The 24,704-nt window shown below is 63.3% G+C and overlaps 2 protein-coding genes across 6 annotated transcripts in view; both read right to left on the bottom strand.

Moving 5' to 3' along the window:
- DNMT3A (DNA methyltransferase 3 alpha) overlaps positions 1-24,704 on the bottom strand; it is a 48,931-nt gene continuing 24,227 nt past the window's right edge. For 4 of the 5 annotated variants that reach the window (XM_055810448.1, XM_055810451.1, XM_055810452.1 and 1 more), the window contains 20 exons: positions 23,451-23,790; positions 18,933-18,979; positions 18,156-18,302; positions 10,636-10,848; positions 10,359-10,517; positions 10,162-10,269; positions 9,525-9,681; positions 9,171-9,320; positions 8,872-8,916; positions 8,366-8,445; positions 8,081-8,193; positions 7,031-7,214; positions 6,851-6,935; positions 6,386-6,531; positions 6,036-6,126; positions 5,786-5,934; positions 5,592-5,677; positions 4,982-5,051; positions 4,620-4,738; positions 1-4,484 (listed from right to left, as the gene is read on the bottom strand). In XM_055810448.1, the coding sequence (XP_055666423.1) occupies positions 4,343-4,484; positions 4,620-4,738; positions 4,982-5,051; positions 5,592-5,677; positions 5,786-5,934; positions 6,036-6,126; positions 6,386-6,531; positions 6,851-6,935; positions 7,031-7,214; positions 8,081-8,193; positions 8,366-8,445; positions 8,872-8,916; positions 9,171-9,320; positions 9,525-9,681; positions 10,162-10,269; positions 10,359-10,517; positions 10,636-10,848; positions 18,156-18,302; positions 18,933-18,979; positions 23,451-23,790 (2,631 nt within the window). In that variant the 3' untranslated portion in view covers positions 1-4,342. The remainder of the gene's footprint in view (positions 4,485-4,619; positions 4,739-4,981; positions 5,052-5,591; positions 5,678-5,785; positions 5,935-6,035; positions 6,127-6,385; positions 6,532-6,850; positions 6,936-7,030; positions 7,215-8,080; positions 8,194-8,365; positions 8,446-8,871; positions 8,917-9,170; positions 9,321-9,524; positions 9,682-10,161; positions 10,270-10,358; positions 10,518-10,635; positions 10,849-18,155; positions 18,303-18,932; positions 18,980-23,450; positions 23,791-24,704) is intronic. The other variant, XM_055810450.1, reaches the window with a different exon arrangement.
- Positions 14,591-18,148, bottom strand: LOC129784878 (uncharacterized). Its single transcript, XM_055810453.1, has 2 exons — positions 16,912-18,148; positions 14,591-16,881 (listed from the first exon to the last, which is right to left on the bottom strand). The coding sequence occupies exons 1-2, from the start codon at positions 17,230-17,232 to the stop codon at positions 16,264-16,266; spliced, it is 939 nt and encodes a 312-aa protein (XP_055666428.1). The 5' UTR covers positions 17,233-18,148; the 3' UTR covers positions 14,591-16,263.

Below are 24,704 nucleotides of genomic sequence, written 5' to 3'. Positions count from 1 at the left end.
TTATACTCTTCTGGGCACCAAAGAAAAAAAAAAAAAAAAAAAAAAAAAAAAAAGAAAGGAGGATGGGATGGAAGCGGAACGGACAGACTTTCTACATCTGCTGCACGCATTGACCTTTAATTAGTTCAGAACAGCTATGTCACGAGCAATACTTACACAGATACAACAGAGTGCCGGGCAAGCCCCACGGGCCAGAACCATACGGTGAAATGCACAGTATTCAGCGGCAATAAATAGAGAAGCGACCCTAAAAAACCAAACCAACAAAAAACAAAAGGAAAGAACCGAAAGAGAGAAAGGGATAAAGAGAGAGAAAGAGAGAAGTAGAAAATAAAACGGGGGGTGGGGGGGGTGGGAAGAGCAGCTGGGGACGCTGGGCCGGAGTGGCCACGGCGGCACCGACGGCACTGCCGGGAATGTGGTGGTTGGGCGCGGGCTGAGCCAAATCATAGGAGAGGAGGGTACCGAACTCTACGCGTTTATTCCTCGGTATGAGTACATGATTCCCCACAAATAGTTAAGCGTCAGCTACTTCAATGTCTAGGCTAAAACACATGAAATCTCTTGTTTAGTTTTCAAGTACAAAGTTAAAATGCCTTTTTGTTTTTTTTTGTTTTTTTTTTTAATAATAATATATAAGAGTAAAATAATAGTGCTCTTTGAAACTCCACTACAAGAAAACAAAACAGTCATTGTCCAGACAGCAGACTTAATTTAACAATATATATTTTTAATAAAATGTTTTAGCACCGTGTTTGTCACCTACTCCCTCGGCGGATCTTAAGGAATTTAGGCTTTTATTTTTTGTTTTCACCATTTCATCTAGGGCTGTGCAACAAAATTTTGTCTGTTTGTTTTAAAAAAAGATGTGAGTCGGGTACGTTAAAACTGAACTTTTTCCCCAGGCATCCCCATGGTCCCCACCACTGCCAGCGGCTGCTGCGGAGCTGCCGATGTGCCCCTTGGCACCACCGAGCCGAGCCCGGCACTGCCCCGGCACCCTTCCAGTTGCACCATGATGGGAAACTGCTTCCTGCCAGCACCAGCCTGGGTGTCCCAGCCATGGGCACCCGGGGCAGGTGCAGGAGCTGCCTGGGACATGGCAATGCTGCACTGGCACCCTGTGCTACAGCGCCAGCTGGGACCTGGCCCACAGAAAGTGCTGTGGGGCCAAGAGGGTCCCAGGGAAGTGCTGCAGGGTTGCACTGGGCCAGTGCAGGGCCCACTGGGACCCCCGCACACTGCTAGGCTCCCAGCTGGCACTGCACGGCTGTGCCAGGCTCGCCAATGGTGCTGCATGGCTGTGCAGGATCAGCACCCGGCGCTGCAGGGCCGTGCAGAACCTGCAGACGGTGCCGCAGGGCTTTGCAAGGCTTGCACCCAGCGCTGCAAGGCCATGCAGGACTTGCAAATGGTGCTGCACAATTGTGCAGCACTAGCACCCGGAGCTGCAGGGCCGTGCAGCACTTGTGCTTGGTGCTGTGTGCTGTGCAGGACCAGCACCCAGCACTGCAGGGCCACACGAGACTTGCACCCAGTGCTGCAGTGCCAAGCAGGACCTGCAGACAATGATGCAGGGCCGTGCAAGATTCGTGCTTGGCACTGCAAGGGCACGGAGTGCTTTCACTCAGTGCTGCAGAGCTGTGCAGTGCCTGCAGACAGTGCTGCATGGCTGCGCAAGGCTCATGTGCAGTGATGCAGGGCTCTGTAGCGCTTGCACCCGGTGCTGTGCACCCCACAGGACTCACAATCAGCGCTGCAGGGCAGTGCAGGACCCATCCAGGACCCGTGAGCAGCGCTGCAGGGCCACGCAGCACTTGCACCTAGTGCTGTGGGCCGTGCAGGACCTGCATGCAGCGCTGCAGGGCCATGCACGGCTCACACCTGGTGCTGTCATGGCAGGTGGAACCCATGCACAGTGCCAGCAGTCCTGTGCCAGCCTCACTCCAGCGCTGCAGGGCAGCGCGGGATCCGGCCCCGGGACCAAGCCAGAGCTCACAGCTGCAGCTCAGCACCCAGGGCTGGGGGCCACGTTCTGCCTTGCCTCCTTTACCACCCAGCAAAGCTGGGCCCCACGGTGTCCCCCACCGTGGCCACCCCGTGCCGGCTCAGCTCCCCATGCCACCCACACCGACAGAGGGGTCTTCAACCCCCTCCCCCCCAGTAGCACCAGGCGCAGTGGGGAGGTGGGGGGGCCCTGGGGCCACCCCTCACCCGCCCCTGCCGCCATCGGTCCCAGCACCTCTCAGCACCCTGGGGCCACCAGCGCGGCTTGATGCCAATTAGCCAGCACCCCGCACCAAGCGGCCAGTGGCCCCTGCCCGCCCGTGGACCCCCAGCACCTTTCACAGTTAGACAAGAGACGGCAACAGGCCAGAGACCCTCCATGAGCCTCTCCCGCACCGTAGCACCAGTCCCTGCCCCCACCGGAGCCCCTGCGCTCCAGCGCCAGGCACAGGCTCCGGCCACCCAAGTGGGCACCAGGGATGCAAGGCAATGCCCCTGCACCGAGCCAGACCCACCGACCTCCCACAGCACCCACAGCTGCCAGACAAGTAGCACCATCCACAGCAATGCCAGCACCTGCCCATGTCCTGCCTGCACGCACCACGGCTCCCCTCTGCACCGCCACTGCCATCACGGCTACCGGCCCCTGCGGCCACGGCTGCCTGTCCTTGACACCAACACCGCTCCTGCCACAGCATGCCCCTGCGCACACCTCACGTCGCCACCCCAGAGCAGAGGCACGGGGCACCAATACATCACGGCTGCTCCACAACCATGCTCACGGTTGTTCCACAACCACGCTCGGAGAAGCAATGCCCTGAGCCACCTGGTACACAAGGCAATGCCACAAGCAGCACTGGGGTCCCATCGTGGCTCACGGGGCCATCGCCCTCCTGCCAACCAGCCCAGCCCCATGGATGTAGCACCAGGGCCCAGGGACCCAGAGCCATCCCTGTCCTGTGCCAGAAGCACCCCAGCCATGCTCCGGCACCGCTCCGTCCCACACTTGCTCCCTGCCTGGCCTCCTGGCCCTGCCCGCATCCCTGCCAGCACAGCACCACCACAGCTTTCGGCAAGAGCCCTATTCACAGCACCCATGCCCCACGCCACCCCGGCAGACAGCACCTGCAGGCAGGAGCAGGCAGGAGCACCGTGCTGCTGCTGCCGGGTCGGCGGGGGGGACAACCAGCACCGGCCTGGCCGGGGACGCCACGTACACAGAAGAGCACCAGTACGTTTGTGCGCGTCATGAGCAGGTTGAGCAGCGCGGGCAGGGCCGGGCAGGGCAGGGCAGCCACCGCTGCCGCCGAGGGAGGCGCTTCCTTTTAGGACAGAAAAAGGTTATTGCATGACTCGGGATGGAGATGCTTCCCGCCCGGCCACCGCCCCGGCCCTCTCCCGCGCCACTCGCTCGGAAAGGCCCGGCACGTAAGGCAACATGGAAGCTGATGTCTCAACTCACCCCGCTGTTTATAAGCACCATTATGAAGTCAGGTTGTACAGTAGTAACAGTACCTTTTATATATATATATATCTATATCTCATATCTATCATATATATATAAACTGTAAACAAGAGGTAACAGCGGCTTCTAGAATTTGCTTTCTTCAAGGTTTCCTGTGTGGTAGGCACCCAAAATACTGTAGAAAAGGTGTGTTGTGGTGTGTGTGTTCTCGGCTTCCCTGCCAGTTGGGTTGGCTCCATATCACCAGTGAACGGTGCTGGTGGAAAAGAGTGAGGCTCAGTCGCTGGGCGTTGCGGAGCCGGCCGAGCGCCTCCCTGCCGCTTCGTGCTCCCCCCAAGCTCGCCGGGCCGGTGGCGGGGGCCATGAGCTCGGTGCGCGCTCGGCGCAGATGGAGCGGGTCTCCTTCGCCTCCGCCTCTCCCGGCTGGGGTTTCCCACTGCCGTTTCCCCTCCTCCGAGAGCAGAGCTGGCGACGGCGTCTTGTCTCGCCCGCTGCTCCGAGAAGCAGAAACCAAACCAACAGAAAAACCCAGCCAGAAAAGAGCGGAAAATTAAAAGGTTACCCAAAAAAAAATGGTTTTGGTTTTTTGTTTGTTTTCTTTTTTCGTTTCGTTTTTGTTTTTTTGTAGTTTTCGTTGGTTTTTTTTGTGTTTTTTTTTTTAAATAGGCTAAAAGCTGAACATTGGAAATTCAGGAGAGGACACTGAACCCTTTTGCTCGGGGAGACGTGTGCTGGGTTCCCGTCGGGCTGCGAAATCCCATCTCTCTTCTGGGTGCTGACTCTTCTCTCATTCTGTGTTTTCACTTCTCTTGGCGTGGATGGTTTTGTTTCTGACTTGCTCCGTGTGTCACCAGTTCCTGTCTGTCTCTCTTAAACGCAGGCAAAATATTCCTTCAGGGGAGCAAAGAGATGGCGGATCACCGGCACGCTCCAGGATCTGCCTAGCAGTCTCTGCCGGGCCAGGCGGCTCATGTTGGACACGTCTGTGTAATGCACCGGGAAGCCAAAGACCCTGCAGGGACACGAGGGGAAGGGATGGGGAGCAGGGGGTCAGGGGGATGTGCTGGCCGAGGGACACGGCACTGCCGGCTCCCCCTGCCCCAGCATCCATACAGCCCTGTGGCAAGCCCTCAGCTGGCCACGGTACCTCTCCATCTCCGTGCACCACAGGATGTCCTCCTTTTCATTCATGAAGACGGGGAAATGCTGGTCCTTGCCCTGCTTGATGGAGTTGGAGCGAGTGGTGATAGTTCGCACTTTGCTGAACTGCAAGAGGCACAGGCTCGTCATGCTGGGGAGGGCGGGATGGAGTTCCTGGCGCACTGGCTGCAGCCAGGCACAGCAGTCACAGGCAGGGTGCTCCCATCCCAGGGTGCTGCTGCCACTGCCACATCCCTCCTCCACCCTCACAGGAGTCTGGGACCACCAGGGACAGCGATGGGACTCCACCACCCCCTTGGCTGCACCATCCCCACTCCCACCACCTGCATCCTGCATGCTGAAGCTGACCTTTGCTATCCTGCCGTGCTCCAGGCACTCCTGCAGCTCCAGCTTATCGTTGACTGTGGACGCGAGTGGCCTGGGTGAGAGAGACAGGGTGGGCATGGGGTGGGCCCAGGCTGGCACAGCACCGCACTGCCACATGAGCACTTGCACGGGTGCAGGGCAGCTCTCACACTGGGCTTTGTGGGCATGCAGGGTGGGCAAGGGTGTTTTGAGGGGCTGCAGAAGCTGACGGCAAGAAGCAGCTGACCCCTGTGGTAGCCTGCCCATGACCACCAGCCAGCCGTCTACCACCACTGCCACCACCTGGGAGGGACATGGACAGCAGCTCCACACCACCCCACCAGCACGGATGGAGCAAGGACAGGACTGTCCTCCTCTCTATGGGCTTCAGGCTGTGCTGTCACCCAGTGCTCCCTTGTGAACACCTCCTGCTCTCGCCCACCACTGATGGGGATACCTGGGCTGGGGAAGGACCCAGGGGTCCAGCCCTTTCTGCAGCCCCTGCCCTTGCTCCCAGTGGCCAAGCAGGGGCTGCTGGCAGCCCTGGCTCTGCAGCAGGCACGGCACAGTGGTGGGCAGGTGAGTGGCTCGGCTTTGGGGGGCTCTCACTAACCTGTTCATCCCAGGAAGGTTCCCCCAGAAGTACCGTGCCCTGTGTGCTGCAGACACTTCTTTGGCATCAATCATGACGGGGTTGGACTGCAGGAAGGGAGAGAGGCAAGAAGTCAGCAGGGCTCAGCAGCCCACCACAGGAGCAGGACCCTGGGGGTCCGCAGGGCTGGAGGATGCCGACTCCCTGGCACTCACCTCCAGGAAGCGTGAGATGTCCCTCTTGTCGCTCACCCCCATGGCCACCACGTTCTCGAAGAGCCAGAAGAAGGGCCGGTCGTCACCCTCCTTGGGCCGGGCTTCATGGAGCAGGCGGTAGAATTCAAAGAAGAGCCTTCCGGTGCCCTCTGGGCAGGAGAGAGCGAGAGGGGCTGGCATCAGTGGTGGGGGCCAGCAGTGGGGGGGCTGGTGGTGGGGGCCAGCCCCAGCCCAGCAGCGAGACACCTACCGTAGAGCCCCTTTCTGGCTGGGTTGACAATGGAGAGGTCGTTGCAGGGGCTCCCCCCAATCACTAGGTCGAAGGGGCCCCACTCCTGTATCTGCAAGAGGGAGAACCCCTGGTGAGGCAGGCGCTGCTGCCAGACGCTGCCCAGGGAGGAGGATGCTGCCACCGGCTCAGGGGACATGGATACACAGGGGACGGATGGTGACCAAGCTCCCTGGTGGGATGGCAAGGCCGTGCTGGCAAAGCCAAGCACATGGGGAGATGCAGGACAAAGGACCAGTCCTGTCTTGGGGAAGAGGGCTGGGCACCGGGCGCTTTGGGGGAGCCGTGGGGGGCTGGCCGGCAGGACGTACGTGCTTCTGGGTGACATTTCGGACGTCCCCGACGTACATGATCTTGCCCTGGTGCCTCACCATGCCCACAGTGATGGAGTCCTCGCACACCTCCGAGGCGATGTAGCGGTCCACCTGGATGCCCAGGTCCTTCAGCACCAGCAGGCCTGCAGGTAGCGGTGCTGGTGTGGCTGGCGCATGGACAACCGGCCACCATCCATCACCCTCCCCAGACCCCCAACAGTGTACACCCCCTAGGGTCCTGAGGACACTGTGGGGGCTGCCCACGGGAATACCCAGCTGGGGGTCCCACAGGTGGCACAGGTCTGCCCACGCACCGCTGACACCCCAATGGGTGCAGGACCCCCCAGCCCCAATGTTGGACAGCTGTGGGGTGCAGGCAGGCTGCTTGCTGCTGCCACCGGTCCCAAACACACCCCAGGGAGGGTCGATGCTGGGGCTGCTGGTCTGGGGACCCCCACCCACCTGTGGCGATGCCATCGAAGAGTGAGAGCACCCGGATGGGCTTCCTCTTCTCGGCCGGTACTGGTGGGTACACTTTCGGCGGGTCCTGAAAGCCACAGGGGGGCGTCAGGTGGGGAGGGGTGACATGGGGCAGTGGGGAGCCCTGCCAGGGCAAGGGGGTCCTTCCCCAGGGACACTCACAAACTCCTGGTCATGGTTGTTGGCGAAGAACATCTGGAGGCGTGAGGGCCAGTCCTCCCGCCGCCGCAGCAACCCGTAGACACCCTTATGGCCACACATGTAGCAGTTCCAAGGGTCTTCTTTGATGGCCGCCTGGGCTGCCCCCGGGCCCACCAGCAGGTCCACACACTCCACGCAGAAGCACCTGTGAGAGCCGGGAGCCAGCATCAGCACCAGGGGTGGGTCCAGTGCTCCCGGCAGCATCCCTGCTGTGGGATGCTGGGGAATGAGTGCAGTTGGTGGTGGGAGGATGGTGCCCCCAGCATGGCCCCGCTGCCCCAGCAGGATGAAGGCCAGGCTACAGCCGTGCCCCCTTTGAAAGTAAGTGGTAGGGGGGTACGCCGGGACTGGCAGCCTCACACCAGGACCTGCCACACTGCCCAAAGCTCCACCAGCCCCATGCAAAGACCTGCAAGCTGGGAACCATGGCATCATCAAAACCGCCCAGCATCACACCAGCATTGCCAAAACCTCCCCAGCCCTGTGCCAGGACTGCAGCATCACTAGAACAGCCCAGCCCCAAACCAGGGCTGGCATCACCAAATTCTCATGCCACGTCTGGAGCACAGCCAAAACCTCCCCAGCCCCACATCAGACTGAAGAATCAGCAGAACTTCCCTACCCAAGCCAGGACTTGGGCATCACCAAAACTTCCCAGCCCCATGCTGAGAGTGTGACATTGCCAAAACTTCCCCCAGCCCCACACAAGGGTCAGGGCATCACCAAAACCTCCTCAGCCTCACACCAGGACTGCAGCTTCACCAAAATGCCACACTGGGACTTTGGCACCACCTCCTAGTCCTGTACCGAGATTGTGGCATCACCAAAATGTCCCAGCCCCACACCAGGACTGGCATCACCGGATCCCCATGGCAGGACCATGGCATTACCAAAACCTCCTCAGCCCCATGCTGGCAGACTGCAGCATCCCCAAAATCTCCCTAGCCCCATGCCAGGACAGTGGCATCACTGAAGCCTCCCCAGCCCCACGCCGGGACAGCGGCCCCGGACCTGCAGCAGTTGTTGTTGCCGCACATGAGCACCTCACGGCCGCCACAGCAGATGGTGCAGTAGGACTGGTAACCGTCGTCGTCGTACTGGTAGGCGCACTCCAAGAAGCAGTTCTGGGGGAGAGCCAAGGCATGAGTGTGGCACGGCCCGAGCCCTGCAGCTGGGATGCTGCTGCAAGGCCAGGCACCCAGCAAGGGCACTGGGGCAGCTCCCGGCAGAGGGGTCTGGCCGGGAGACCTCTGGCACTGGGTGTTTGGGGGACCCAGCTGTGCCTGCTCGCCGTACCTTGCAGTTTTGGCACATTCCTCCGATAAATAGAGGGTGCTCCAGGGTCACGTTGAGGCTCCCGCAGGAGATGCAGATGTCTAGGAGCAGGAGAGGAGAATGTTACCCCCAGGCTCTGCCAACCCCCGGTACCCTGGTGAGCCCAGCACGTGGGGAGAAGCCTGACCCCAGGCCACGTCCTGCTGCCGTCCCTGGCAAATGCCCACCCCGTGTCCGGGTCACACTGGCTTTGCCACCCTCGAGCTGGGGAATGGCAGAGCTCTCCCCGCCCCCCCTCAAGACCCAAACTGCTAGCACCACCAGGACAACCATCGTGGTGTGATCGGGGACCAACTGTGGGCACAGTGAGGCAGGGCTCCCAATGCCTCCTTGCTCCAACCTGGCCCCCAACACCCGCCTTCCAGCCCTGGGCAGCATCCCAGCTAGGGACAGACCCTCCACCCCAGCCCTGTCCCTGGGGGCAGGATGCGTCCGAGCCCCAGAGCTGGGCACTGCCCCACACTCACCTTCAATGTTTCTGCATTTCTGCCGGACCTCGTAAACGAGCCGCTCTGGGGAGGGAGAGAGGTGTTGGGGAAGGGGGTCCTGTCCAGTACCAGCCCTGCCCTAGCCAGGTCCCCCTTGCACCGTCCCACAGGGGGACAAAGGGAAGGGCCCCCCTGATGGAGAAGGGGATCTGGCCACAGCAGCTCTCGCCCCCACCAGCCCCCCGTGGTGAGCACAGCCCTGCCAACACCAGGACCCAGCCCAGGCAAACACCCATGGAAGGGGGGGGGGGGGGCATCCACGACCCCCCAGGTGGTACCTCGGGTGCGTTCATCGATGATCTCCTTGACCTTGGGCTTCTCTGTTGTGCTTTTCCTGGGTTTTTTGGCGGGTGGGGGTGGTGCGTAGGCAGCTGCTTCTGGCTCTACCCACATCTCCGTGTAAACTTCTTTGTAGGGGTTTCGTTCTTCTGCAAGGGGCGTTGGGTCCCGTTAACAGGGTTTCATCAGTGGGCCCCGCAGAGGGACCTGCCAGTCCCACAGTGCTTCCCATGCCCAAGCCCATGCCACCCCGGTGATGTGGATCCAATGGCCAGGGGTCCTAGGGACACCTTCCAAGGCCACCAAGTGAGTCCCTGTCCTGCGAGCAGGGCACCATGCCTCCCCTTGCTCACCTTCGGGGGGTTCCAGGCCCTTGGGGCCGGAGGGCTGGAAGCCACCCAGGGCCCATTCGATCATCTGCTTGTTCTGGATTTCCACCACCTTGGAAGTGTCCGTCTCATCGTTCTCTGGACATGCTGGGAAGATCTTCCCTGCTCTGCTGCTTGCCACCTGCCAGGGGAGCCGCAGGCACAGCCATCACCCACCCACCCATGGGTGTCCCCATCCTCAGCTCTGACCCTGCACTACCCAAGCAGGTAGCGCCCAGCCCCAAAGGGACCTACATGGTCAGACTCCCCTGCGTTGCCCCACAAGAAACCCCCAACACCTCCCAGCACTACCAAGAGACCCCCAGAAAGCCAGGACCCCCACAGCATCACCCCACAGGGACTTCAGCAACTCTCCAGAGACCCCAACCTCCCCCCAGCCACCCCCAAAAATCTCTGGAGGGAGCCCCTCAGATCCCCCACCCTTCTAAGAGACACCACCTGGCTCCTCAGGATGCTGCTGGGTGCCACAGCAATTCAGAGCCAGATCCTGGCAGGGTGAACAGACATACAGCCTGCCTGCACCTGGCAGCACAGACCTGCACCAGCACCCATGTCCCCAGTCCTGGTGCTGGGGTGTCACCCTGCGGCCGCAGACACTCACCTGCAGCACCTCATAGATGGCTTTGCGGTACATAGGCTGCTTGTTGTAGGTGGCCTGGTGGAAGGCGCTGGCAAAGGAGCTGAGTGGCAGGAGCTTCTCCACACAGACCTGGGGGACAGGATGTGGCTGTGAGCTGGGGGGACACCTGGAGACAGCAGGTGCGCAGCCCAGACCCCCACCCCACAGGTGCCACTTACCACCGAGAACTTGCCATCGCCGAACCACATCACCCAGCGGGTGCCCTCGGCCGCCCGGCTCCGGCCCGTCATCCACCAGGAGACAATGCGCCCGGGCCACCACGAGAAGCCGCGCAGCTTGCCCCACACCAGCTCGCCGATGCCAAAGCCCCGGCCGTCCTGCACGGTGAGTTGATGGGGGGGGTAAGGTCAGAGGCTGGTGGGGAACGGGCATCTGTGTCCCTGGGGGGCAGCAGACCAGCACACACCCCCCTTTCCCAGCCAGCCCTGCCCTCACCTCATACTCGGGCTCATCATCAGCTGACTTGGAGGTGTTCTTGTCCACGGCGTCAGCCACCACTGGCTCAGGCGTGGTGGCCACATTGGGTGAAGCTGGGTCAGTGGGCTGCTGTGAGGTGGGGGGGCTGGCCTCCTCCTCCTTCTGGGGCTCTGCCCGCGGCGTCTCCTCCACAACATTCATCACAGCAATCACCTTCGCCTTCTTCTCCGCCTGTGGGGGGGCACACAGTGGTCAGGGCAGGGCTGTGGGGCATCGCTCACCTGCAACCCCGGGGTGGGGGGCCCTGGGCCAGCCCAGCTTGGGGGGCTGCACCCTGGCAGTCCAGCTGCAGCCACCAATCGCCACCCTGCCTGGTGCAGCTTGGGGGGGTCCCCCGTGTTCCTGTGCCTCAGTTTCCCTCTGTGGCTGGGGTGGGGGGTGGCTTGGGGAGCACCTGCAAAGCTGCTGGGGGTGGCTCTGGGGAAGATGGCAACTCCCTGCCCCGGTTCTGCCCCCACCTGGGGGGTTGTCCCTGCTCCTGGCTCCTGGCCACCCCACGATGCCCGAGGAGCGATGGGACCAGTCCTGGATCCTTGCACATCATCCCGTCCCTGCCGGGAGGGCTGGCCCGACCCCGCTGCCACACGGGTCCCCAGCTCCCAGCCCCCTGGACCCTCCTGACCCACCCAAGGGTATCCCCAGCCCCCGCCCCGGGGTATAGCTCCATTCCCGGAGACCCCCGGCAGCCAGGCTCCTGCCAGGACCCATCCCGGGACAGCCCCAGCACCCCTGTTGTCACCCTCCCGGTCCCCAGCCCTCCCCCGCCCCCGGACCCAGTGTGCTGAGCGGCGCTGGCCGTGCCGAGCCGCGCCCGCAGGCTGAGCCGTGCCGTGCCGTGCCGCGGGGCCCAGCCGGGACACTTCAGCTCAACCGAGCCAGGACCAGCCTTGCCCTGCGGCCGGGAAGTGCCGGGATCAGCCGAGCCGAGCCGAGCCGAGCCGAGCCGAGCCGTCCTCCCCACGGTGGCCACCTACCCATGCGGGCTGGGCGCCGCCGCGGGCTGGGCCGAGCCGAGCCGAACTGAGCCGAGCCGAGCCGGCAGGGCCGGCGGTTCTTTGTCTGGGCTCCCCGGGTCACATGGTGCCTCCCGGCCCGGCTGGTTGGCTGCGGCGGGGAGGGGCCGCGCGGCGCCGGGGGGACAGCCCGGCCCGGCCCCCTGCCCGCGGCTCGGCCCGGCTTGGCTCCGCTCGGCCCGGCCCGGCTCGGCAACTCGGCTCGGCCCGCATCGGCTCCGCTCGGGTCGGCTCGGCTCAGTTCGGGCCGGCTCGACTGGGCGCCGCTCGTTGGTGTCTCTCACCGTGGCCCGGTGCCGCTCGGCTGGGCTCCGCCGTCTCCCCGGGCCCGCTCCCGCGCAGTCCGGCCCGGCCCGGCCCGCTCCAGCTCCTTCCCGCTCCTCAGGCCCGGCCCCAGGCAGCAGCGGGGGCTCCGCGCTCGCCCTGGCCGGCCCGCGGCTCTCAGCGGCCTCGTCCGAGCTGGGCCGCGCCGCGCCGCGCCGCCTTTTATCCCGGGGCCGCGGCCCCACGGCCCCTTTGTGCGGCGGGACGGGGCGGGGGGCGGCCCGGGGGGCTCGGCCCGGCACGGCTGGAATCTGCCCTGAGGGCCCTGCCCGTCCGGCCGCGCTGGCAGGGCCTGCCCCGAGCACCCCAGTGCCACACACCAGTTGGGGACCGGCTGGCACCAGCTGCACCAGTGTGGCCCACTACGGACACTGGTCTGGGAGCAGCTGGCCTGGCTTGGCACATCTGCATGCACTGACACGGCACCAGTCTGGGACCACAGCACCCAGTTCAGTCCAGAGTCACAACAGCACTGGTCTGGGACCACAGCACCCAGTCCAGACCCACCAGCATACAACGACACAGCACTGGTCTGGGACCACAGCACTTAGTTCTGCCTACCAGCACACACCAACATAGCACTGGTCTGGGCCCACATCACCCAATTCAGCCCACCAGCACACACCAACACAGCACTGGTCTGGGGCCGCAGTCCCCGGTTCAGCCCCCAGCACACACCGGTACAGCACTGGTCTGGTCAGACTCAGCTGTTCCAGCCCAGGCCCACCTGCAGGCTGCATCCCAGCAGCTCCCCATCCCAGAGGCCATGGCGGACCAGCATGGGGACAGTGGGCTCCCTACCACAGGCTGCCCCTGCCCGTGGCTGCTGAGGTGCAGACCCAGATACCCCAAAACCGGCCCCCTAATGACCGCCTGTCCCCCAGCACATCCCCCAGTGCTGGCACATCCCTGGCATGTCCCCTAAGAGCCAGCTGTCCCACTGCACGAGAGCAAACACACCGCACAGCCTGTTCCCCTGGCTCTGGACCCCCAAGGCACAGCCCTCGACACCCAGACCCCCTGCAGCCAGGGTACCTGTCCCCTCAGCAGCCAGCCACCCCAAGGACCATCCCCAGCAGTGACACTGCCTGTGCCATGCCGTGTACCTGGACTCTGTCTTAGTAGCCAGGCCAGGCTGGGCACTGCCGGCTGCAGCCGCAGGGGCTGTGCACGGTGTCAAGGCCAAGCACGGGCTCCACCGTGTCCCCTCTCCTCTCCCACAGCCGGTGGCAGGTGGGCCCCCAGACTGGAGCACTGAGCTGCCGCGGGGCTTGGGCAGCCCTCTCACAGCACCCATGCGCAGGGTGCAGGTCTCAGCTGAGGCACGGGTGCCGTGAGGTGCTGCCGCTGCCCTCCTACCGTGGTGGGGTGTTTTAGGGCACAAGTTTTTCAACGATGCAGAGCAGAGCAGGGAGCCCATGCGGGAGCTGCCACCGCAGCTGTGACGGGACATGCTTGGGATGCCTGCCTTCCCCCCTCCCCGGCCTGTCCCCTGCCAGCCCCCCAGCCTGCTGCCACTGCCTTCCCAGACAGCCCTGGGCCAGGAGTCCCCCAGGACCCCCAGGCAGGAGATGTCCCACAGAGAGGTAGCTCCGGAGCTCCGGGTCCCCTTTGTGTTGCAGAGCGGAGGGGACAAAGCCGCTGATGGCTGTCACCCCCGGGGCATGGGGCTGCCCCCAGTGGGAAGGCTGGGGATTGTGTGCTAGCAGAGCCCTCTGGCCCGGCCCTGCAGACCCCCACCCAGGCCAAGGGGTACTGGGGCCGGTGCTGCAGCACCTTGGCTAAAACACCTGCCCCAAGGCTGCTAGCCCCCTGGGGACCCCCAACATCGGCTGCACCCCAGTGCCAGGCAAACAGCCTCAGCCTCTGGGGGTCACAGTGGAGTGATGGCAGCCCATGGGCAGCCTGTCCCCTCCAGCACCCCTTGGCCGTGCCAGACCTTTGGGGACCTGGAATAAAATTATCTGGACCTGAACTCAGCCCCAGCCAGAGGATGGGGTGGATCAGGAGCATGGCCGGGGGGGTGCAGCTGGCGCACCCTTGGGCAGGGACACCCCGGTGTGGGGCACCCATGGGGGCTGGGGATGTGGGAAGAGCCAGGAGGGACCCAGGGGCACCCAAGGAAGGCTGCAGCCAAGGAGGAGGCAAAGGGGAAGAGGAAGAAAAGTGGAGGGGACAAAGCTGCCGGGTGCCGCTGTGGGAGTGCTTCTGCTTTGTCCCCGGGGAGAGGCAGGAGTAGGGCAGAGGGAGGAAATCGCCCATCCACCGGTCGTTATAGATAAACTGGAGCTCCAGGTGAAGGGCACATCCAGACGATCAACCCAACGCCTGCCTTCCTGCGCCTACAGACACAGGCAGCTCTGCCCAGCCCCTGCTCTACCTCCACGACCATCCTCATTCCCATCCCCATCCCCGTCCTTGTCCTTACCCCACCCCCACCCCCATCTTCATGCCCTCCCCATCCCCATTCCAAGTCCTTGTCCTTGCCCCACCCCCATCCTCATCCCCATCTTCAAGTTCATCCCATCTCCACCCCCATTCCCTGGCCCTGTCCTTGCCCCACCCCCATCCTCATTTCCATCCCCATCCTCATCTCCATCCACTGCCCCATCTCCATCTCCATCTTATCTTCATCCCATCTCCATCTTCATCCTACCTCTGTCCCCTGCCCCATCCCTGCCCCAGGCTAGCACAGGGTAGGGGCTCACCCGCTGACACCAGGGCCTGGCTGAGGGTGTCCCAGCACAGACGGGCAAGGGACAGTGCCCAGAGCTGTACATTACTGTTCCAGCTGCAGCACTGGGGCTGGTGAGGGGCAGTGATGGCCCTCGGAGGCTGTTGGGGGTGAGGAAGAGGAGGGAAGGCTAGAGGGGACCACGCTGTCCCTGTCCCCACTGCAGCAGGGCTGGTGACCCTAGCTGAGCTACTGGGACCCTGCCAGGCAGCCTCTGCCCATGCCAACAGCGCTGGCATGCTGGGGCATGGGTAGTGGGTGTCCCTGCCATGGGTGGCACGGGGTTGTGCCCAGTGCCTGGCAAGGGAAGCCCTGACACCATCCAGGGATGAGGAGTGGCCATGCCTGGCCAAGGGGATGGTGCCAGCCTGCTGCGCTCACTAAAAATATGCCTCCGAGCTGACTGATTACAGGTCTGGGGACCTCAGCAAGCAGGAAACAGCCAGTGCCAAAGGGCTGCAGTGTGGCGAGACAAGGGCTGGGGCCATGCCATGGGGGTCCCTTCCCGGGGAGGGCTTCCTGTCCCCCAGCCCTCCAGGACCCTGGCACCACCGAAGAAGCAAATCCCTTGGGGGCAGAGCCAGTGCTGTACTGTGGCACAGCCAGCACCGCGGCTGGCACAGGGAGCTCACTGGAGGGAGGGAAAGGGTATGGCTCTCCCCGTGACGGAGCCGCAAGCGCTGTGGGTGGCATGGCCCATCCCCAATCCTTGGGGACTCTGTCACTGACACCACCAGCAAGTGACAATTGGTGCTGGGCATGCAGCTTGCTGGTGGTTGTCAGCTGCGATGGGGGGAAAAAGGCTGATCCAGCCTGAAAACATTTCAGGCTTTCTCCCGTAATGAAAAGAAAACACTTATTCTTATTAGAAAAATAACGGAAATAAACGCGGCTAAATTCAGCATTGTTTGAGAATGAGAGACTCCTCAAAATAAGTATTTTGACTTTTTTAGCATTTTTTCCCAATTATTTTTGGCTGACAAGTGATTCTGGCTGACCTGAATCTACATTTGTTTTGGCGAGTGAACCGTATGTTGGAAAATTGTTACTCAGTGGCTGCAACCACCAACCTCCCCGGCCACGCTGCGCCGCAGTTTGCCCCACATGCTCCACATGGCACAGCATGGCCAGCAGCTGCCTGCACTGGCCGGCACACAGTGTGGGCAGGGGCAGGGGGCTGTGAGGCTGGGGGCTGCCAGGGCAGTCACCGCTGCCCCATGGCCTGCAGCGCAGGGGTCCATGCATGGCACCGGTGGCCGCTGCACTGCTGCCGGTGGCCGGAGCGTGGCTGCACCGAGGGCTGCGCCGCGCTGTGGCGGCAGGCGAACGCCTGCATGGCTGGTGCCCCCCCTGCCCTCCCCACCTCTTGCAGGGCAGGGGCTGCAGGCCCTGACCACAAGCATGATTTTGGCAAACATGGCTCCTGGCACACAGCCCGAGTGTGCGCCGGGTGCCCACCCTGGCCGGGACACCCCACAGGAAACCCACGGCTCTGCCAGCCCACCCTGTGCCTGGCTAAAGCTCTGCCCGTGGGCAGCAGCCACACTCAGCCCCTGGGGCTGGCGGTGCTCCCCCCACACCGCTGGCTGCCAGCTCCACTGGGGCGGCGGGACCCCCTGTGCCCACGCTGGCCACCCCAGGAACTGCTGATCCACAAGATCCCCTGACATGGCCACCCCAGCTGTGCCAGCTGTGCCTTGTACCAGCCATGCCCTGCGTGGTCCGTGGAGACTGTGGCTGTGCCAGCCATGCCCTGTGCCCTGTGGGGACACTGTGGTCATGCCAGCCATGCCCTGCGCCCCACAGTGATACCGTGCCTGTGCCAGCTGTGCCCTGCGCCCCATGGGGACACGGAGACTGTGCCAGCCATACTCTGCACCCCATGGGGACTCTGTGTCTGTGCCAGCCGTGCCCTGCGCTCCATGGGTACACTGCTGCCGTGCCAGTCATGCTGCAACCCATTGGGACACTGTGGCCATGCCAGCAGTGCCTTGTGCCCCACAGGGACACCACAGCTGTGCCAGCCAGGCTGTGCCAGTGGTGCCCTGTGCCCCACAGGGACACTGTGGCTGTGCCAGCCATGACCTGCACTCCACAGGGACACTGTAGATGTGCCCTGTGCCCATGGGGATACTGTGGCTGTGCCCTGTGCCCCATGGGGACACTGTGGCTGTGCCAGCCATGACCTGTGTGGTCCACGGGGACGCTGCGGCTATGCCAGTGGTACCCTGTGCCCCATGGAGAATTGTGGCTGTGCCCTGTGCCCCATGGGGAATCGTGGCTGTGCCAGCTGTGCTCTGTGCCCCACGGGGACACTGTGGCTGTGCCAGCCATGTCCTGCACCCCACAGGGCCACTGTAGACATGCCCTGTGCCCCATGGGGATGCTGTGGCCATGCCAGCCATGCTCTGTGCCCCATGGAGACACTGTGGCTGTGCCAGCTGTGCCATGCAGGATGCCCCAGCCATGCCAGCCTCCCCCCATTGCCAAGCAGTGCCAGCATGATGGTGCTTAGCGGCGCAGGGCTATAAATAGCATCGGGAGTGGTGGTGGCACAAGGGGACCTGTTGCCAGGGAGACCTGCTGGCAGCAGGGAACAACTCAGAGAGTGAGGTGATGGGGTAGCGGTGGGGATGCTGGTGGGGACAAGACCCTGGGGTGCCCGCAGAGCCCCTGCCCCATGGCACCCCCCTGAGTGGCCGTCAGCACCATGGCCTGCCTGCAGCCCTGCGCCTGCGCCAGGCTCCCGCTGCTGCTGCTGCCCTCACCTTTGCTGATTTTGGCTGTGTCATGGCACATGCTGGTTCCCTGGGAAACTGGCAGGAATGGCACATCCTGGCACACCCCTTGACACACCACACAGAAGAAGGAAGGGCCTTGTGCTGCCCACACCAGCAGGGCCCCTGCACCAGTGGCTGCACACACTGGGACCCCGGCCCCTGCCTTATGGTGCCCCCTGCGTAAGGGCACAGGCACGAGAAGTGAAGATGCCCGCCTTGGCCATGGCATTTAAGTTGGGTGCAGGCAGGGCAGTGGCACCACCACGGTGGTCCCACGGGGAGTGCCTGCTCCACCTCCAGCCCCACGGCACGGTACAGGTTGGGGTGCTCTGCACTGGGGCTGCCCATCCTAGCCCTCACCCTGAGCTGAGCGCCCCTCATGCAGCTGGTTACCCCGGCACTGCCAGTGTCTGGCAGAGTGCTCCGTGCATGCCATGTTTTGCCGGACCTCTGCCTGCTGTCATTAGCGATGCTGCAGTTAGCTGTGGCAGCCTTGGAGACAGCTAGACACCAAGGGGCTTGGGGTGCTTAGACTTGCAGCACCATGCAGCCCACCCCACGCCAGCATCACCACCATGCCATGGTGCCCCTCCTCCCCATCCTCTCTGGCAGCATCTGGCTCCTTACCTCTCTCTTCCAGCGGGCCAGCCACTCGTCCCGCTTCCTCTTGCTGATGTAGTATGGGTCCCCAGCTTGGAAGGTGTGCCGCTGCATCGGCCTCTGCCGCAGGCTCGACTCCCAGCCCAGCCCGCCACGCAGCCGCCCGCGGGAGCCCTGCCGCCGAAGGGAGAGAGAGGAGGCTGAAGGCTGCAGCCACAGCACTGCTGCGGGCACTGGGGACAGCAGCATGGTGGGAGCCGAGGCCCGGGACAGGCTGGGCTCTGAGGGGACAGAGCGGAGCTGCCTGCGGGGGCTGGAGGTGGGCACCCCACTTGTGCAGGCTGGGACCGGCAGGGGAGACTGCTCAGGGGGCACTGCCTGCCCAGGTGCGCACATGTGTGCACACACACGCTCTGGCCAGCACCAGGACCTGGATGGGTGCCGCTGTCACCATCCCGGGCATGGCTCTGCCCCAGGCTGACGTGCTGGGGGAGGCATGGAGTCAGCTCGAGCAAGCACCATCCCACAGACGGCTGGACGGAGGGGGGTGTTACTGGCCTGGCCACAGCTCGGTGCCATCTGGTCCCCAGCAGAGAGGCAGGTGCTGCCTGGTGCCTGGCTGTGCTGGGGCGCAGGAGCCCAGAACCTCTGTCCCTGCAGGTCCCCCAGGGCCGCTGACTCTGAGGGATCGGGGAACGCTGGTCCCTGCGGGCACCGTGCTGGCCAGTGGGCTGTCTGGTGCCCATCTCCTGCGGGTGCCTCGGTGCAGCCTGCGGTGGGGGCCCAGCCCCGGGACATACTTGCCTCCATTTTCAGGGTGTCAAAGTTGTTTTCTTCCTTCTCTTCCTTGCCTGCACACAGAACAGAGAGAAGCCATCAGCTGGGGGCATCAGCTCAGTGCTACAGGGCAGGGCACCCAGGCCCCTGTGGGGGAGAAGGGGGCCCACCTGGGAATCCCCAGCCTGGTTGGGAGCCAGGGAATGGCACTCATCACTGCCATGCGTGGCCTGGGCTGTGTTCCCTGGGGGATGCCAGCTGCTGGGATGTGAGCTGGCTGTTCCTGTGCCCCCTCCCCACGCCCCAACCAGGGAGTCTGGGGGAGCAGCCCCCACCAGGGCCAGGGCGGGCAGGGGAAGCACGTGGAGCCCTGCTGGCTTCCTGTGCTATCGGCACATTTCGCACACCGCAGGTACGTGCTGAGCTGCTGCCAGGGAAGTGACTAAAAATAACCCTGACCGTTTCTGGGGTTGCAAAACTCGGTGCACCCCAAGCTGCTGGGGGCCGGGGCCAAGCGGGGGGCAGCAAGGCCAAAGTGTGGGGCATGCTGGAGTGCACATGTGGGGGCACCCACCCACCCGTGTCTTGCTGCAGGCAGCGCTGGGGCCAGTGGGTCCATGCACCATAGGTGCCAGCACTCCTCTGTGCTTCACCTGGGCTGCTGGGCACTGGCTGCTTGGGCACAGATGTGGGCTGCAGGTGAGCGGCTTGGCTGGGATCCCCACTTGCCAGCTGAACAGGTGCCCTTTTTGCTGCAGGGTGCAATGTCCCCTGGGTCCTTGGGCTGTGCTGCAGCGCCCCCACATGCCCCCCAGCCCTGCGTGACACCTGGGCAGTCCCTTACTGCTGGCACAGGGGGACTTCGACCCCACTGCAGCAGCTGGCCCCTGCCCCAGAAGCAGTGAGGACTGAGGAGGAGCGTGGCCAAAAGCCCTGCTCTGAGTGCTGGGGGACACTGGGGTATACTGGGGGGGACAGCAGCTTTCTGGTCTGTGCCAGGCATAGGAATGTGTGAGTGCCCTGGGGGTACCCAGCCAACCTGTCCTCCCAGTCCTGCCCACAGGCATGGGGATGTCAGGTGGGGAAACTCAGACACAGCAGAGGGGTCCTGGCCTGTTCTGAGATGCTGGGTCTCTCCATCACTGAGTTCGGCAACCCAGGCACTGGGACTCGCCAAACTGGGGGACACTGACTATACTGGGGACATGCAGCCAGCATCCCCCCTGCCTCTGCTGCACTGCCTGCTGTGCGGCTGTGGGGTGTACAGCCCAGCACCCGGCTGTTACCAGTAGCGGGGCTGCTGCCGCACCTTCCTGCTGCTGCAGCTCACTGCCTGAGCATCCTGTACATGGCTGGCGCTCGGCAAAGGCCCTGGCCTCAGCTCCTGCCCGTCCCAGCACCTGCAGCAGTGCCATGTCATGTGCTCTCTGCCAGCTAGCTGTGCTGCTGGGACAGGACACAGAGTTACCAACAGACAGCAGAACCCTCACCGAGACCTTCTCCACCAGGGATTTTGGCAGGGACAGAACTGGGGGGGAGAGCAAAGGGGTGCAGAGCTGGCGGGATGGCTGGTAAGTCATGCTTAGGCAGTGCTGGAAGATCAGCCCTGTGCTGGGCAATGAGAGGTGAAAAGCCAATGTGCAAGGAGGAACCAGCGCTGGGTGCAGGAGTGCTGGGTGAGCGGGTGAAGGATGCTCGGGAGAGCCCGCTGGCCAGCCAGGCATGAGGCAGCAGGAGCTGAAGGACCAAGGAGCAGAAGAAGATCTGGCAGGAGGCAAGCCTGCTGCTGGAAGACGATGATGCTGCCACTAACCTCACCGCAGATATAGCTGAAGCACTGGAAATGGCTTCTAGGGAAGGGAGCGAGCTCCTGGCACTGGCATGGCTCCCCCAGGCAGTTTCTGGGTACCACTGGGTACGAGTTTGACAGCATCACCAGGGCACTTGCCCCAAGCCTGGCAGAGAAGCCTCAGAGCAGCGCCAGGGCATGCAGCGCATGGCCGCAGACACTGGCTGTGTTTGCAGGAAAGCACCAGAGAAGAGGGGAGGGAAGAGCCTCCACACAATCAGAAAGTGCCTGCACAGCAGGGATGCAGGCAAGAAGAGCAGAAGGATGAGCACCATGCAAGGGCCCTGCAGGCAGGTCACCTTGCACGAGGATGAGCTCTGTACTGCTGAGGGGAAAGGGATGAACACCAGCCTGAGTCTGGAAGGTGAAGCCTGACCTGCTCACAGCACACACGCTGATGGTACTGATGCTCACGTACTGTGCTCAGGGCACTGTGCTCCTGTTCCAGCCAGTGCCTGTTGCTGCTGGCCTCTGAAACCAGAGCTCTGCTGCACACAGGAGCTGGTGGCAGGGCACCCTGGAGCTGTCTCCACCCCACTCCATGCTGGCCTTCACATTGGGGTGTGCTGCACTGAATCCCACTGGCTCAGCCCATCTGGTCCAGCTCCCCTCAGCCACCAGGGCCAGCCTGGCACTGCGGCTGTACCATGACCCATGCCCAGCCCAGGCAACAGGTCCCCCTGACCATCTGTGCTGCGCTGCCAGCTATGGCTTCTCCACTCCCTCAGCTGCCTGCTTTGTGCCTCGTGACTGCAGCAGCATCTGCATTGCTTGTCTCCAGCCCAGCCTCCCCCAGCTCCAGCCCAGCCCTTCCTTGCCTGTCTCCATGCCCTGTTCAGCACGGCCAGCAGCAGGTCTCTCTGCTGACCTGGGTTGAGAAGCCTGCAGCAACCAGAGCCTGATGCCCCTCATTCCCACCCTGCTCCTGCTCAGCGGTGCCCTGTGGTGCCAGTGCTGTGACCTCCCCAGCTCTGTGCCCCCTCTGCTGCCAGCTGTCTGTCCCCTCCTGTGGAGCAGGCGTGGCTCCCCATCCCAGCTCATGGCTGGTCCATGCTGCCCCATCCCACTGCCCAGCACCTTCAAGCCAAAGGGATGGTGGCAGCAGGGACACAGGCTGGTGTGTGCCCAGGGGGCAGCCAGGGCCAGTGCTGGGCTGGCTCCCCTATGGCCTGTGCTGCAGCCGCTTCTGCCTGTGAGCAGCCACAGCTACGGAAGGCACCGGATGGGTGCAAAGCCTGACCCCAGTGAGTGGCAGTCTGGACACCTGGTGGCCCTGGGAACCTGGTCCCCATGGCGCTGCCTGCCCAGACAGGAGCATGGGCATGGCTGGGCAGCATATGGGGCTAGCACGAACTGGGGAGCGGGTGTCCCATGTCCGCTGTGCTGAGGTCTGCAGAGCAGCTGAGGGTCTCACAGCAGGCAGGGGGAGCAGAGCTGGGAACCCTCCCCAAGCTGCACACATGGATCCATACCTGCGCTCACAGACATGACACATGGACTGGCAGAGGCTGGGATGCCCTAAGCTGCTGCCCAGGACCACAACCAGGGTCTCTAGGGACTGAGATCCCCAGCACTGCTCTGGGCAGCCTGGACCCATGTCACCCTCACACCAAGGAGTGTGTCCTGGGGTCCAAAGGGACCCTCCTGGCACCCATTTAGGGTCCGTCACCTCCGGTCCTGGCACTGGGCACCGCTGGCAGAGCTGCCTGCGTCCCCTCGGCACCCTCCCGCAGGTGTTTATGGACACGGATCCAACCCCCTGAGCCTGCCCTGCGCCAGGCTGAGCAGTCCCAGCTCCCGCAGCCTTGCCCCAGAGCAGAGGGGCTCCAGTCCCACAGCATCTTGGTGGCCCCTCGCTGGACCCTCTCCAGCCTGGCCATGCCCCTCTCGGGCTGGGGAGCCCAGCACTGAGCCAGCACATCTTGAGGTGTCCTCCTCAACTGGTGGGCAATGCTCCTAATGCAGCCTAGGACATCATTTGCCTTCATTGCACAAGGACCCACTGCTGGCTCATGCTTGGCTTGGTGTCCACTGGGACCCCCAGGGCCTTCCCTGCCAAGCCGCTTGCCGGCTGGGTGCTCCCAGCGTGGTGCTGAGCCCTCCAAATCATGTGTTCCCTGCAACACCCAGAGCAGCACTGGCACCAAGAGCTGGCACCTCCTCGGCACCAGGGCAGCATGGTCCCAGGACTGCACCATGCACACACCTCCCGCTCTGCTCCTGGCACATGCAGGGCTGCCATGCAAAGCGGCACAAGCACTGGCAGTGGTGGGCATGCCCTGGGCTGGCTCGCATGCAGGCAGGGGCATGCGTGCGCCACGGGGCCCCTGCACGCCACGGGGCACCTGCACCGGCTGTGCTGGCAGGACAAGGACTGAACTTCCCACTTGCTTACCCTGTTCCTGCCAGTGGAAAGGGCGGTGTGACAGGACAAGCATGCAAGGGCAGCACCCGGCTCTGATCTGCCGCCCCCACCCCAAATCCCGTGTGGCACTGAGGGGCTCAGCCCTTCCTCCTCCTCCGGCAGTGCTCCCTAGACCAGGAGCCACTGCAGCCCGGACCCCTCCCGGGGACAGCATGCCGGGCAGGGTGGTGGGGGCCGGGGGTCCCCGCCTGGAGAGGTGTGGCAGGCACTGGTGGGACCGCGGGCAGAGCCACAGCCCTGTGGCAGGGAGCCCTCAAGGCTAAGGTCTTACTTTTCTCAGTGGCCTCCAGGAGTTTCCTCCTCCCGCGTTTCTTCTGGGGGTCGGAAGGGGCCAGCTCACCCTCATCGGCCGGGGCGTCCAGGCCCTCCTTGGGGGTGCAGCGGCCATTCTCCAGCGCCTGGCCCGTCTCGCCGTCTGGCAGGCTCTCCGTCTCGTCCTCCTCGGAGCGTCCACCCTTGGGGCTCGCACCACCCTCCTCTGCACCCTTCCACTGGGCACCGTCCCCCTCCACGTCCCCGTTGGGCAGCGGCTCGGCAGGGCTGGCCTCTGGGCAGGGCAGGGGGCACTTGGGGACGGCTGCGATGTCTTTGGGGGTGTCACTGCTTTCCACCTGCCGAGAAGGAGAGGAAAAGGAGCTGCAATGGGTGCTGCTGGGCAGAGGCATGGCCATCCTCGTGCCCCCACCTGCACCCCCAGCCTGAACCCCACCAGCCATCACCACCACATCCCACGGCAGGAGCCCTTCCATCACCTTGGGGTGGCCGGCCCCATTCAGACCCTGTCCTTGTCCCCATCACCCTGCCCTGACCCTACTTCCCCACTGCAGATGTCACAGCATGAAGAGTATTTCCAGGACCACAACCCACACCCCCAGAGACATAGCTCCATGACACAGTGACAATGTGGGGACAGAAGCGCATTACTCCAAAATGACCAAATTCCCCCTCTTACATCTCAGGCGTGCCGGGCTGTCGATGCCTGCAGAGGCTGGCAGCATACCCCACAGTGGGATGGGTCTGCAATGGCACCCTCAGGACCAGGACACGTGTCCATGGATCCCTCAGGACATGGACATGGTGTCATGACACCATGAGGACCATCACACAATGCCATGGCATCCACAGAACCAGGATATATAGAGATGAGATCATCCGGAACAGGAAATGGTACTGTGATAGCCTCAGGATGAGGACATGCTGCCATGGTGCTGTCAGGACCAGGAACCACTGCCACAGGACAAAAGGATGAAGACATGCTCCCATGGCAACCTCATAAGAGGGACACATGGATGTGACACTCTCAGGACCCTGACACACTGTTACGGCACCCTGAGGAACAGGACATGCCAGAAAATCCTCAGGAGCAGGATACATTGCCATGGCATCCTCAGGACCATGACACTCTGCCATGGATACCTCAAAGCCAGGACAGAAAGCCATGGCACCGTCAAGGCCCTAGACATGCTAGCGTGACACCTTCAGGACCATGACACACTGCTGTGACGCCCTCAGGACCAGGACACAA

Source organism: Falco peregrinus, chromosome 7, assembly GCF_023634155.1.
Source record: "Falco peregrinus isolate bFalPer1 chromosome 7, bFalPer1.pri, whole genome shotgun sequence".
Lineage (NCBI taxonomy): Eukaryota > Metazoa > Chordata > Aves > Falconiformes > Falconidae > Falco > Falco peregrinus.
This window is presented reverse-complemented; position numbering and strand designations above follow the sequence as displayed.

Excerpts from the sequence above, each read along its gene's own strand:
- LOC129784878 (XM_055810453.1), bottom strand. The coding sequence starts at position 17,232 with ATGGGGGGAGGCTGGCATGGCTGGGGCATCCTGCATGGCACAGCTGGC. Across the intron at positions 16,882-16,911 it reads ATGGCTGGCACAGCCACAGT|TATCCCCATGGGCACAGGGC; the intron begins GTCCCCATGGGG and ends GCACAGCCACAG.